General features: G+C 33.1%; 1 protein-coding gene across 1 annotated transcript in view; it reads left to right on the forward strand.

The window, feature by feature from the left end:
• stol (voltage-dependent calcium channel subunit stolid) overlaps positions 1 to 15,660 on the forward strand; it is a 190,988-nt gene that overhangs the window by 148,935 nt on the left and 26,393 nt on the right. The window contains exons 4-7 of the mRNA XM_088224350.1: positions 143 to 362; positions 4,601 to 4,732; positions 7,172 to 7,449; positions 10,986 to 11,099. Of these exons, the coding sequence (XP_088080476.1) occupies positions 143 to 362; positions 4,601 to 4,732; positions 7,172 to 7,449; positions 10,986 to 11,099 (744 nt within the window). The remainder of the gene's footprint in view (positions 1 to 142; positions 363 to 4,600; positions 4,733 to 7,171; positions 7,450 to 10,985; positions 11,100 to 15,660) is intronic.

The raw sequence follows: 15,660 nt of genomic DNA on the forward strand, positions 1-15,660 counted from the left end.
CTTACTCTAATCTATCTTCGATTCTAATCTAACTACAGTGCGGCACATATGTGTATGGGCTCCGGATTCAAGGCGCCGTCACAACTTGAGTTTGTTAAATAAATGTCATTTAACTATTATTGACTTGTTTCTACCTTTGCAGAGGATAATGGATTCGGCGGAGCAGGCAGCGCTGCCCGGGGGGGCGCGGGCCGCCTCGCCGCAGTATTACGACGCGCGACGCCTCAATGTGTTCGGGCCGGACGGGCGGCCGGCCGAGGGCTCGCGCCGCCTGCAGCTGACGCCGAGCCGCCACTTCGACCACCTGTCCGTCAACTGCTCCCACAGCGCTATTCTGATGCCGCCCTTCGTGGACGAGTACGGTCAGTACAAGCTTCGTTCGAACCTCCCAGCGCAATATAAATCCATTTCTAAGATATATTCATTTTAATATGGGTATAGAAATATGCTGTCTTGTGTCATGAAAAAAATGCTTCGATTTCACCGCAACTGCGAAATACAAAACAGATATATCTTTTCATTTGTAAATATAATCCAATTTATGGAGCAAGGAAATACTGATTTTGATTGTTAAGTACATTATTTTACAAATTTTGACTGCTGCCGGCCTGTGTCGTATTTATGGATACAAGTTACGCAGGGATAAATCTATATATCACTTTATTACATGAAATTATTGCACGTGAATCGTGATTTGCTATCTCTTTAAACTGTTGAAAACAGCGCAATATTTGCTATATTTTAGATGTAGATTGTATAGAAATGGTGTGTTTATTTATTATACGTCGATGACAGCAACCAATCTAATAACTTTGTATAAAATAAAACCAATGTTTTATACCCCTGATTTATTGAGGTTGATTTAATTATATATACTGCCTAGGTTGAGTAAAACAACATCTACTATATTTTATTGTCAAATTTCTAGAACGGTAGCTCAATGTAACAAACCTATCAATATAGTACATAACACTGACAGTGAATATGTATCATATTCTGATATACCCAACTACAAAAAAAAAATCTTAGTAAAAAGACGAAATCAACTTCAATATCGGGATAGAATTCTATATAAATATTACTCTAGAATTGATTGATTGCGTCGATTACTTATACTCGCGCACATGAATTTAAGCCTTATTATTGTAGTATCAACGATAAATCGGGGTCATTTTCGTGTTTCCGAATTTGGCAAATTTCTATCCTAATAATTTAACCCTCGTAAGCTGCTCCGTAAGGAAAAACTGTAAGCGCGGATAGTCAAATAAATGTACAAATCTAAATAGGTTAAAAGATGTGTTGACCCCTTTTGCTTATTTCCCTATGTTGCACGTGCAATATAGCGAGAGATAAATAATAAATTATTTTAAGATAATTCTCTCTATATTTGTATTACCATTAAAATATTTACCTCTCAATTTTTTTTCATTAGATTTTCGATTGTAATAGAGGATTATTTTTTTAGCTGCTGACAAAATTTAAATGACTCCTTGAATATTTTCATAAATGCCAATAAATTGAATTATTTGTTACATTGCGAAAAAATTTAGTTATGTCCTAAATAATGTAACATGTGTCTTTTATTATTATCATTATTATGGATAACTTATGTAGCGCCAAAATTCATTAATATTTCATTAAACTTGTACTAAGTATATCTAACTAAGCTCCTAAGAGCCTATCAACTGAGGCCAATTTAATAAGACCAAGAGGACAGATTCATCAGCAGGGCCGATTCAATAAGGCCAAGAAGACAGATTCATTTAGTCCGCAGGGTCGACTCGTGGAAGCCTTAAATGCCAAATTTAGTATCATGTAACAGTCAGTGACAGCTGACAGTTACATATTATCTTAAATTACAGATTTTTCACTTTTCAGTTTTAATCGTTTACTAACCAAACTTTTTGCGTAGATATTTAATATATTTGTTGATTTTGTGTGGTTTCAGTAGCATTTTCAGTAGCAAGTGAGAGATTTTTTTTTACTAAATTTAGATGGCTCCGAGTAGTAAAAATATATTCTGAGGCCCGAAGGGCCGATATAATTTGTCGTCGGAGATCTTTATCAACTGAGGCCCGAAAGGTTGAATTTCCTAGCATGTAACAGTCGGTGATAGCTTTACTAATAATGTTTCATAAACACTCTTCAATAACATGTGATGTAAACGGCAGAAATATATACATACCTACACAACATATTTTTTAGATGGCGAAAAACGTATATAGATAAAAATACCCAGACCACGCTTTTTTCAAAATCCATGTTGTATAGTTTACGTGTTCTTTTGTAAACTAATAATATTATAACTTCCAGTGACAATTGTCTCCGAGAGAAAGCACACGCCTTCCGAAAGCCTTTACTTCACTTGCTTACCTATCAAGGCATAAGGTTCCCGAGGTTGGCGCGTTGCTCTGGACGTCACTACTGACAGTTCGTAGGTAGCTCATCTCAAAATTACGGGACGCGAATTCGATCTGAGAAGACACATTGGAGAAACTATACATGTCTAGAGTATCTCTTCAACCCGTGCCTCATGTCTGAGGATGGTGTTCACGCCCGACTCCAGGCATGGCTCATCCGTGAACAGTCTCCCTCCATCTGGAACGATCTTGTGCTATTCTGTAGGCATTTGTCAGCGATAGTTCTGATAATTCAGCCGTTCCATCTTGTCGGTTGACGTTCACGCGACCTTGTTCCTTCGACACTTCCCAGGAGGATAGTTTCTCCAAACTATCAGAGTTTCCTCTGGAAATATGTCCAAAGAACTGCGGGATTCTTTTCTCGCACATGAATGTTAGTCGCTCTTATGTCGAATTCCTTATGCTTAAATTAGAAAGCAGTCACGAGAAATGTATGTACACCTTTCTCAAACCAACTATCTTTTTCACTCACCTATACCACATATACGCAAACTTGGGAATGAATTTTCCTCTCATTTTGACGTTTTTTAACTCAAGTCTTTGAATTCAAATCATATCAAAATAAATATTTTATCATTTTACTAACTAATTTGCAAAAGGCCGTATGTATTTTATATACCTGTACCACTGAGATATAATTAAATAGAGATGATGATTCATAGAACGATACTTTGAAATTAAGTTCTGAAAAATGAGCGCTGTCGCGACAACATTGCCGTGCAAAACGCGTAGTAGAGTAAAAAAGACTAACTGTATATGCGTTAACTGTGAACTCAAAGGTGTATCTCGCTTTTTCACGCTGCTTCACATTTACTGACTACAAGTTAAGTTACGGAACCTAAGTTGAATAGGAAACACAAGACTGATGCTTAGTACTGCATTTAGTGGATACATATATATCAATAACCTGTACCGACTTTCTTTATAGACATTTTTTTTCTTGTAATGTATTCGTGTTTTTATGTTTAATTTTATTTTTTTATAACGTAATCCTTTAGAATGTTATATTTTACATTATAAAGGGCATTTGCGCCATTTTATGAATAAATAAATAATAAAAACTCATTTCTCAATTTTATAGAGAAATTAGAAATCTATTTCTAGTTGGTGTAAGTCTGTAACAATTCTTGCAAGCTACGTATTAGTTCAAAGACAAGTAGAAAACTAATCAACACTACCACTAGTGAGTAGACACATACACACCATACACCCCAAAATGTTTCCTGCTCTTTACTACATTTAAAATCCATGGTACTAAAACCCAATCCTGTTTACGCCATTAATCTAATGAAAATCGATGAAAATGGCAGCAACACAATCTAGAGTACGATTTCCAAACGATTTGCGGAGTTAAAAAACAATATATATATTTTATATCTAAAGCTTTTCTAAAGGGACTTGTGTGAACAAATAATTGTAATATTTGGCTCAAATATCTAATATACGCGAGTACTTGTCAACACATTTAATTACTCAAATATATTTCAATGAATTTATACTTTAAATAACGGTACACGTCTGAAATATTAAAAAAATCACGAAAACCGTAAAGTTTATTGCAAAATATCTTTAATTGTTAATAATTTTAAGACTTGTCGACCAAATCAAGAAAGGTGTTTTGTGTTGGCTTGGGCATGTAGAGCAAATGGACAACGAAAAGAAGACCAAAAAGATTAACGATGCGAATGTTAATGGATGCAGAAATTGAGAAAAACCGAGAATGGCATGATCAAATCCAAGAAATACTTGTAAACGGACATATTAAAAGTTGGAATAATCATCGCGCGCGTACATGAGAAGATTTATGAATGTAGAAGAAGAGAGGTCTGTATGCAAATACAGAGTGATATGGCTATCTATCCATCACTTTTGACATGCCCGTCTTCAAGTAATTGTTGAATTTGGTCATGTTACGTCTCTCTCGGTCTTCGTCGTTTTCTGAATATATCAACATTCGCATCGCAAATAATTTTAGCCGTTCTTTCGCCGTCCATTCGCTCTACATGTCCGAACCAACGCAGCGCTCCTTTCTTGATTTTGTCGATAATGTTTATCTCAGCCTCACAAGAAGTTTTAATTTAAAATGACATTTTTCTGAAAGTTATGCATGCTTTGCTAAATGTTTATCATCGGATTTTATTTTCCGACCCTGTTGTTATTTTTACTTTTGTTGTTCACAGATCCTGAAGTTCAAAACCAGATATCGTGGTCTGAACACCTGGATCCACTATTTGCCAACAACTATGAGAGTGATCCTGCTTTGTCCTGGCAATTCTTCGGGAGCTCAAGCGGTTTCCTCAGACGATTCCCAGGTACAGACATTTATTCATATTTTTTACTTTCAAATCGTGCGCATGCAGTTTTAAAATAAATGTCGATTGATATTTTGCACTCCTAAATAAATCAAGATTAAATTATTTGTCGAGATCGATATTGCACAATGCGGTTTTCTCGGCTATTGTGCAGTGTGTCATTTGCACTCTTCTATGAAGTTTTTTTTTTTTTTGCACCACAACAGGCCAGGAGGAATAATTACAGTGGTGAATTACATCACAGAGCACCCAGGCTTGAGAAAAATCACTTTTTTTATAATTTTTGTGTTCTCACCGGGAATCGAACCCGGAACCTTCCGTGCGTGAGTCAAGCGTCTTGACCACTACACCACGGAGGCCGCCGCAAACGCATTACGCATTACAACGTTGATGTATTAACCCTGATGATGGACGCTTAACTTAGGAAACCGAATTGTGCATCTGAACGACATGAATATATATGAAATTTAAAAATCATGATTTTGTTTCCATGGGGGGAGTTTACTCATGATCAACATCTATTTAAACTCGATTTTCTATTCCATTTTCCATGTTTTTCAAAAATTGAAACCTTCATGTGAATCATTTTTTTCAATCCATGTTTTATCCATGTACGTACATTTATGAAATTATCATTATTGTCATATTTATCATCATCATCTTCAGTATCACCTTCGTCGATATTACTTTCATCAAAATGGTCATCATTTTCGTCTTTATTATTTTTACAATCATTATTATTTTTTTAATTTAATTTTAAAATAGTACATACATAATAGTAATATACAATATCTATCAATATCTGTGCACTGTATATACATTTTACGCTATAAAATAACTTATTTGCTACACACATATTTTTTCAACTTATATATAAATAAAAATGTGTTTTTTTCTTCTCTCAAGTCAACTGGTATTTCTTTGTCTACATCTTTATTATTTTTACCATCATAATGATTATTACCTACTTTAATGAGGAAGTTTGGTGGTTTTTTGTTATCAAATAAACCCTTTTTTTTTATGTATCATATTTGGGTGGGTTTTGTCTAAGGATAGAGACCATTGCAGGAGACTGCTGCGCGACATTGCACATATTATGTTACTATTAAGCGTGTTGTACAGATGTTTATTGAAATTTATGTTTATGTAATATTTTATTTATAGTATTCATTAAGACTGCATAGGTTAGGTAACACTTATGGAACGGCTGAAGACATTACTATCTTATAAGTCCACAATATCAAGTTTATTTGTAGCTGCTCGTCAAACTATCATTGACAATTCAATTCCATAAATTAAAAAAATACTTTCTTGTTTATTTTTATTACCTTATACTTGTTTTTTATTTTTTACTATTATACCAAATTGCATTGTAGTATTGGCAAATACGCATTTCATATATACATATTTTTATTTCTTATTTTTTCGTGATAATATATGCTTGCTTGTTTATTAATTTAACTTAAATTTGTCTTTCTTGCTCACCGTAACACTACATTAATTGTTTGCTTTACATAATTGATTTCATAAGCTTATTTCTTTGCATTTTTTGTTTATATGCTTACTGTTTTTTCTTGCATACCTTTGTTATTATTGTTTTTTTTTTTAATTTGTAAAACTTTTTATTATATCCTTTCTAACTAATTTCACATATTTTTTCTGTATATTCTGTGTTTATTATTTAGTATGTTAGCATGTATTTTATTTTTATGTTTTGTAAATGCCTTTTGGGCGTTAATGAACAAAATAAATAAATAAATAAATAATCTGCATGTCTCAACTTTCTATTTTGTGGTATCCCAACTCAACACAGGGCTCTTGGCCTAATAGAATTAGGGAGACGTCATTATTTTCTTGTAATATGTGTCTTTTTATGAAGAAATAAAACAAAATAAATAAATTAAAAAATATTATCGTGGCTATGATTTTTTAATTACACCGCGCGTGACTGGCGTTTTGTGATTTAACTTCCCGGAAACTGGAAACCTATCACAACACTTTACCATTGGTTAATTTAGAAGAACGTCATTGATGTCAAATGATTGACGTCATTTAAAGTAGTTCTTTTTTTTTCATCATTTTATAGAAACTTCCCTGTACAATTAAATGCTCTAATTTTTACCGCGTGTAAGAAAACCTTTTTTATATCCAATTTTCCGTAGCACTGAACTTCCTCACTATCCGGGTTTGATTCCCGGCATTGCTGACATTAAATATTTAGTTCGAAATGTGTTTTACAGTAGGATATTTCATAGTTTCTGGACTGGCACATGAAGCATATGACTGATCATCTTACCTTAATGCAACAAAAGTGGTCAAGATAAGCTGCGATTGGTGAAACAATGCAGTGTTCTATGCACTATTACGTGCGGAAAGGCAAGATGATGATTAATGCAAGGATGTACCTGGTGAAGTTCTTAATGCTCACGTTGGTTGCAGCCATCTCGTGGCCCCCCGAGGACGGGCGCTCTCACCACGCGCGCGACTTCTACGACTTTCGCCACTCCGCTTGGTTCGTGGAGGCGGCCACCTCCCCCAAGGACGTGGTCATCCTCCTGGACACTTCTGGCGCTGCGGCTGGCCACCGCGGGGTTCTCGCGCGCGCCACGGCCGCGGCCATCCTCGACTCCCTGGGACCCAACGACTTCGTCAACATATTTACCTTCAGTGACGTCACCGAAGAACTCATTCCTTGCTTCAAGAACATCCTCGTACAGGTAGCTATGTATTTTTTGGAATAGTGACAAATTCATCATTCCGTCGCTCCCTAGTTAGAGCCTCCGGGCATCTCTGCCAGCTCCTGTGCATCCTCCCATTTCAGGTTCTCATCCCGTAACTCTAACATGAACTGCCGACGTCCAAAACTTCGAGAACCTGATGTCTTGTAAAGTAAGCAAGCGTAATTAGGGTTCTCAGAAGGCATCCGTAGTATATGGCCCAGCCAACCGTATCGCCTCCGCTTGATGACAGTTATCACCGGAGTTTGCTGCCTCCGTTCTCTTATTTCTCCATTCCTCACAAAGTCAAACCACAGCAAACACAAGATTTTTAATAAACATTCTCAAAACTCAAAATTGTGAGGTGCCACGATTCGCAAACGTAGAAAATTAATACAGCCCTTCTTAGCCTAAAAATCGTATCTGGTATTTTGCCTATTTTTTTAATGCTTTGCCTTTCTGATATCATTTTTTTTTTAATTTAAGAAAATATCTCATATTTGAGAAGCTGAAATGAATTGCTGGCTTAGTAAATAAGTGAGGCTATCGAATATCTATTACAAAAGTGAAAAAAATTCAAAACGAAATTTTTGGGTTAAGACTTTTAGGCTTAGCAGGGCAGAATATGTGTTATCCAGGCGTTATATGGGCGGCATTTGGTTTTCACTGAGTTAATATCCGGTCTACAGATATGAAATCGACAACTAAGAACACAAAAAAAAACTAATTAAAAATGGCCCCAAAATTTGAATATTTGTTAAAGTCATATATTTATGATATTCCATAGAATTAAGAATAGTCTAGAAACCGCATATGCACATCAAACAGAAGGTGACTCAACTACTCATAAATGAGTAGGTTTACGTTTTGACCCATTAGTTTATTTGTAGACGTCGCTCAGTACACAACTCCTGATTTGAATTCAACTATGCCGTGTTGTGTCCTTTTAAAGTTTAGAAATACTGCTAGGATCTTAAAGAAACAGGGTGCAATCACATTTCATCTGTAATTTGTAAATGAATGTGTATATAAAAAATGCATTACTTAAAAATTAAATTATTTTTCCATCTGTCAGATTGTCGAAGAAACAAAATTTAAATCTCGTTAGTGTTGCCAGGGTAGTAAATTTTTTTACCCTACTTTGCTCATCTAACGAAAGAATTAATGAAAATTAGACCTCAGATTAAACATCGCCGTGAGGGACATTTGAATGACATTATCTTTAAAATAACAAATATTATTTTACATAATATAAAAATATCCGTTTTATGTCAAATAAAATTTGTTTTATATTTTAAATTCAAAGTTCATTAATTCAATTACTCTTATTAAATGATCCTTTACTTATCTACTCTGTTGTGTCAATCAATGTTTCCGCGTGCACAATAAAATTTGGTGAAATTAACAGATTACTTTTTTTTTACCTTACATTTGTGTTATGATTATATTTTTTCCCATCAAGCAACATTACCCGGCGACTTCAAGAATGCACGCGGCGAAAGTAAGGCGGAGTGTGGGAATTATTGGACACAGTCCGATGTATTCAAATATGATTCTACGCTCCTTCTGGACTATTCTTAATTCTAATTAATATTCCTTTTACGCGCAAATAGATTTCGAATAAACAGTAAAAAAAAAACATTAATCAAACTAAATATAACATACCTACCCATACAATTCGGAAAAGTAAAAAAACATAAATCTGTTTAAACATAACATACCTACCTATACAATTCTGAAACTTCGATCGAAAAATATATTAAACTCAAACTGAAAATCTGTTTTATTGATCTTGTCTAAAACTTTGTTCATAAACATATTCTTTGTAAATCCTTTTCTTCCGCCCGTCATCTCTTTCCGGCTACTCCCCTCCCCCGCCCCTTCTTTGCTCCTGACCCCTTCCATCCGGACTTGATCCTTATGAAAAAACTTTCCCAGACTTCCCGACCCGAGCAGTGAGCAGCCAGGTGTGGTCCCAGATATGTTCCTACTGGCGTTAGCTCTCTCGAGCAATGGAATTTATACTTAACACATGATACACATACACTTACACTACACACTCCAAAAGAAAGATCCGTTGAACTACAATAATCAATAGTCGTTGATATAAAAAACGATGACGTTGCATAGTAAAAAAAAATAATAGCGCGTTCGGTTTTTTTTTTCCTTTATTAGGGCGTTTTTACAAAACACGATAACATCGGCCTGAGACAAGTTTCATGCATTTACAAATTATAATAAGCGTGTAAACAACAAAAACAGAAAGGACAAAGAATAACAAAATGCGTACAAATATAAAAATAAAATTTAATGATATTAACTTATATATGTATTTATTAGATTAAGGAATATATTAACCATCGAAAAATTAAAATCAATTTACTTTGCATTCGCCCAATCCATATGACAGTACGGAATAATCGGATGGGGTGGTGCTTTTAAAACAAATATTTTACCAGTTGAAAAAATACAAAAATTAATTACAAAAGTTATTTTGAAAAAACCGTCTACTTTTCCCACTGTTCAATTATTTAAAAAATTTAAGGTTTTAGATATAAAATTGCCATATAAAAAGAATTGTTTGCTTCAAATACATAAAGATAAAATAAATAATAGTATTTCTAGGTCTCAAACCGTAAGTGCGCGACCTAGAACAGGTGGTAATATCTTCATTCCTAAATTAAAAACAACTACTGCACAACATCATTATAATTACAGAGGAATATTTTTTTTTAGTGAAATGAACAAAGATAATAAAAAGTACAGTCGGGAATACAATATATTTAAGAAAGAAGTAAAAAATTACATCTTTAATTCTTCTTTATGTAACACTGATTGAAAACATCGTTAATATATTTTTTGTAATTTATTTATGTTATTCTAAAAATATTATTGATTAAAATAAAATAATCTATTGTAAAACGTCACTCCTCATTATGTACACAAGAATTGTTTATTTCTTTTACTTAATGGGAAACGTTAATGTAAATATATGTATTTGAATTATGTAAAAAATGGTATTTAGTTGTAATATTGTATTTTAATTTGTTATCAATAAATAAATATGTTATTATTATTATTAATAAATAAATAATAATAAACACATATTATGTAACTAAACTATTTTTTTCACATCAATTGAAATAAGCACTATCAGAAAAAAACCTGATGGTTACCGTAAAAGTTAAGCTTCATCAACCATTTTTATTTTGTCGACTGGCAAACTAAAATGGAACATATTTTCAAAAAAGCAAAATGGATACCATTTTATAGAAATTACAACTCATTGCATTTTGGTCAACTGTCATAACATACTACCTATATTAAGTTATATTTACGTACAATGATTATTATGAAGAGTAAAAACTAATTTCATCTTTGATTCTATGATATTTTTCCGGTTTAATAGTCATATTGCGAGTTTCTCGGATAAAATATGTACCAATAATAATGTGCATAGAACTCACTTATCCTATTCGATCCTGTTATGGTCACCTCAAAGTGAATCGAACTAAATATTGTGTAATTTCCGTTAGGCTACTCCAGAGAACGTGAGAGAACTAAAATACGCCTTGCAGACTAGTCCAGAAACAAGTAATGAAGCCAACTTCACGGCAGCGCTCACCGTGGCATTCGAAATCCTGCACAAGGTAAAATATTTTTTATGTATTTGTAATAACAAACATTAAGAAAATTTCATTGTGTTTTCTTTTGATTTGTAAATAGTACATATATTTTGTTAAATTATCTTTTTATCATCAGAGGTTAGTGGACTAGAAAAGTATTATGAATAAAATGTTTTAATATTTTATGAAAGGCGTCCTGTCCCCCCTTTGACAGCTTCATTTCCTGACTGAGCAGTCGAACTTTTCAAAACTTTGTAAATTTATCTATTTCAACATTCTCTGGTCTGCATTTCATGTCTATTTTCAAAATGTGGATTCATTTAATATCCCCTCCAAAGATAAACAGCGTCTCCCTTTTCCCGCGACGCGATGTTTGAACCTGTTCAAATTGAACTAGAAAAGAATATAAAAATGGCGCTTTTTACGCATTTCATCAAAATGTGATTCATTCTCTTTTTACTATTCTTTTCCTTAGCTTTTATGTTTTATGTCCCCAAACACAAGCTGTTCGCGTTGCTATAAATACTGAAACAGCTTCGAGTACACGGCAAACGGAGCGAAGAAAAATATAATTTGATTTACATTAAGTCAAAGTAGGTACCGAAATGTATATATACTCTAAAGTACCGAACTTCTGCATGCAAAAAGGAAAATACTTGTTTGGTTACGGGGATTTTTTAATTTTTTTAATTTTATTTACCTACTCAGGACTTACGTGAAAATATTATTAATCTAATTAAATGAACACAGTACGTACCTTACATCCGTTTTAATTTTCCGCCAACGCTTTTTTTCTGTTTGGCTAGCCTTTTTAAATTTATGTATCTAACACATTTTCATCAAATAAAAGTTTATCAACAGTATTCGTAACCAACTGTGAAATTTTATTTTTAAATTAGTTTTGAAATGGGATCAGTGAAAAAAATAATCTGTTTGTTTGTTTCAAAATGTTGTCGCTAGTTTGTTGATTATTTGAATTAAACAAATAAATTTAACCAACAAATTGTTACTGGCCATAATCGATTATTTTAAATATCGGTTCTCATCCATTTACTTTTATTTCTACTAAAAAAAAACTTTCTAAATCTAAATAAATACCACTGACATGAAAATGAGCCAACAAAATACGGAAATTAAATTAAGCTGATATAGGAAAGATAATAAAAATCCCTGATTCATAGGGTTGTGGTCCCGTGGCTAGTGTTGCAGACTCACGGATCAGAGGTCCGAGGTTCGAACCCACTCTACCCTAACTTGGTTTCCATTTTCTAATAGTGAGGTATTTTCAACGAGTTGTAAATGGCCGCCAAAATTGAAATATTTGGGTAAATTATAAGAACGCTAATATATATATATATTTTTAAATGTTACATTCAAAACCGGTTGACAGCATAGCCGAATATTTTTGATAATTATTCGATCGTTCCAATCAGTCTATTTTCTCATCACTACTAAAGGTTTCGCTTACTATTTTACAGGCAGAAATATTTTGGCTCACATATTTGTTTAAGTTCTAATGGAAGATTTATTTATTTAGGAAACATATTAACATATAAATAATTTTATCTAGTGTTATCAAAGAGGTTTCGATAAAAACTCATGTAGGGATAGGCATATAAAAATTCTTATTTACAGATGTAAAGAAAATGGAAAAAAACACGAAATAAATCGATTGAACCATATGTACATATTATTGAATTTGGTCGTTTTGTAATGTTATTTTTTGTTTAAAATATAGCAATTGTGAGATGTCTTCAGAGCATTTTTTTTCAAAAACATTTTAATATACAGGTGTTCATTAAACCCTGTCACATCCGGAGCCACGATGGTCAGTATTAGCAAGAAGACATATTGGCACATTAAAATATTTTTTTAGAACGAATAAAATTTTGAAAAATAAAATATTTAAAAAAAGCAAATGGTTGTTTACTTCTGCAGGGGTAAAACGAGGAGTGGGAAGGGGGGAGTCTGATACTGCGCCGCGCTCCCCTCGCTTCTCCCCTGCAGAATTAAGCAACCATTTGTTTTTTTTAATACTTTATTTAAAAAATATATCTTTGTTCTAAATATTTTTTTAATATGCTAATATTTCTTCTTGCCCATGCTGATCATCGTGGTTTTGGATGTGACTGGGTTTAAAGAACACCCTGTATACATCTGTGAAGAGGTATTTCAGTGCTTTTTTTTATTGGTCACACTAAGCAAAACGAAATATTCATGTGTGTTGTATTATCACTATGAATTTTTTAGGATTTGTAATTTTGATAATCCCCACCGAAACTTCGAAATTACACCACCCGCGACGTCATAAGTTCAATTCGGTGAGTTTTTCTGTTATTTAAAAGTAGAACCCCGTACAATTCTAAAAACAAATTATTCGTACCCGTTAAACGTCAATCGGAAACAGGGAATATAATATAACAGGGAACATAATAACGCTTTTGCATAATAATTTATTGTAAACACGGGTTCACATGAACCTGTGACGTTTCGAAGTAGTTTATGTTTATTAAACTTTTTTTGCACGTTTAAACTTAAACAGGGTAAAACCACCAATTATTGGCACTTTAAGCGTTTTGATTCAGTCAATATGTATTTATCAATTAAACGATCATCATATGAATGTCAAAGTTTTTTGCATTAAAAAATGTTAGTTGATTTTAAACTTTTAATTAATATTTAGAGGATCTTTAATTTTTTTTAGATAAATAAAGATGATTGAAAACATATTTTTCAGCCATTTATTGGTTCTTCTAGTTATTTAATGGCACGCTAATTTTGACAGTTATTGACACTTTTAAATTTTCAGGGGAAATGGAATAAAATGAAAGACGTGGTATTTTTTATAATTATTTCAAAAAGACAAAGTATTACTCAATCTGAATCATTGAAAATTTGTCTAAAAATTTGTCTCTTTCTATTGAAAATTTGTCTAAAATAAAAATTTCCCAGTATTTCTTTAAGCCAGTCCCTTTCGTTCTAAATACTAAAATAATTTACTTTATTTGTCGCAAATAATAAACCAACAAAATCTCAATAATGCATGTAAAAAACTGATTGGCATATGCCAATAATTCAAATATTAACAAATAACACTAAAATATGTTAGTTATTGGCACAGTGCCAATCTCTGATTTTGTACATTTTTTCTATGTATAGTTGTCACCCATTAAAAAGATAGTTTCTTATTAAAATAATCACATGTGATACAAAACTAGCTTAACAAACAATATATCAAATCAATTCAGTTTTAAAACTAACCTTGCTGAAAATTAAAGTTTAACAGAGCTCTATCCTAAAAAAAATCTTAAGAAACTCTCGATTTCTCGCACGTTTTAGTAGAGCACATTGACAGATAGTTTATAATAGGAATACCAACATAATAACAACAATTAATTGTAGCCAGTATTTAAAAATATAATTAAACTTGATAAATTTAAGTACTCCGATTTCAGTACTAAAATTACGAACCATCTTTTTTTAGTTTGAATAAGAGAGTGCTAATTACCGGAAGGGTGACGAAAATACCCCGGTTTACCCTATGTAGTGTTTAAAACTGTCCGAACATTTTGTTCATTATCTGTGGATTATTAGTCTTCTTTGCTTATTCTCACCTGTAAAAATATTTTTAAAAGTATATTGTTAAGTGTCCGGATCACAGGTACCCAGTGAGGTCACATTATTTTTATTATTAATCTTTGTTTATAATGGAAAAAATATTTTAAAAGTTATAACCTCATCCCAAATCAAAAATTTAAATATAACAGCAAGTTGAATATTATTTTTTTGTATTCATAAAACATTAAACATTGTCATTTACTTTAAAAACAAAGATTACCTGATGCCAGTTATGAGACATCTCATTTTTCTAAAATTTGTTGTTATCAGATTGTTCTAGAAACCTGACGATACGTTTTTAATGTGCAATTTCCCGTAGCACTGAACTTCCTCATTGACTATCGCTTAACATCGGCAAATTTCAGAGTCTAGATGGGAATTAGTCGGCAGATGAGTACATGTGAATTGATCGTATAATAGACCCGCCCGCGCCCGACACGTGAGCCGTAAGCCGGCTCTGCCAAGGGCGCCTCCGAGGGCGGACGCGGGCGCGGGCGGCGCGGGCGCGGGCGGCGGGGGATAACACAAAAGGCGGGACGACGTTTATTTGAAATTTATCGAATATTCTATCCGGTGATTATGCGAAACGAATCTCGGATAAGGAAATTTTGTTTACGGATTCATATTATATTCCTTTATTCTTTAGACACGCCGATACAATTTAAATAAGTACACAAATCATTTACATTGCTTATTTCTTTTCGTCTTTTTAATGTAAAATTACTAAAAATATCAATTTTGTGGTTTTAAAATAAATATTTTGTTATTATTATTTATTAATCAACATAAGATACTTACATCATCATCATCATTCCCTTTCCGCACCTAATGATGCATACGGCACTGCTTGGGTACACCAATCGCAGCGTATCTTGATCATTTATGTTACATGAAGGTAAGGTGATCAGTCTTACGCTTCAGGTACCAGTCCAGGGACTATGAAATATTCTAGTGTGAAATCACCCTT

The sequence above is a fragment of the Micrasema longulum genome, unplaced genomic scaffold (assembly GCF_059751315.1).
Source record: "Micrasema longulum isolate JH-2025_06_02 unplaced genomic scaffold, ASM5975131v1 h1tg000031l, whole genome shotgun sequence".
Lineage (NCBI taxonomy): Eukaryota > Metazoa > Arthropoda > Insecta > Trichoptera > Brachycentridae > Micrasema > Micrasema longulum.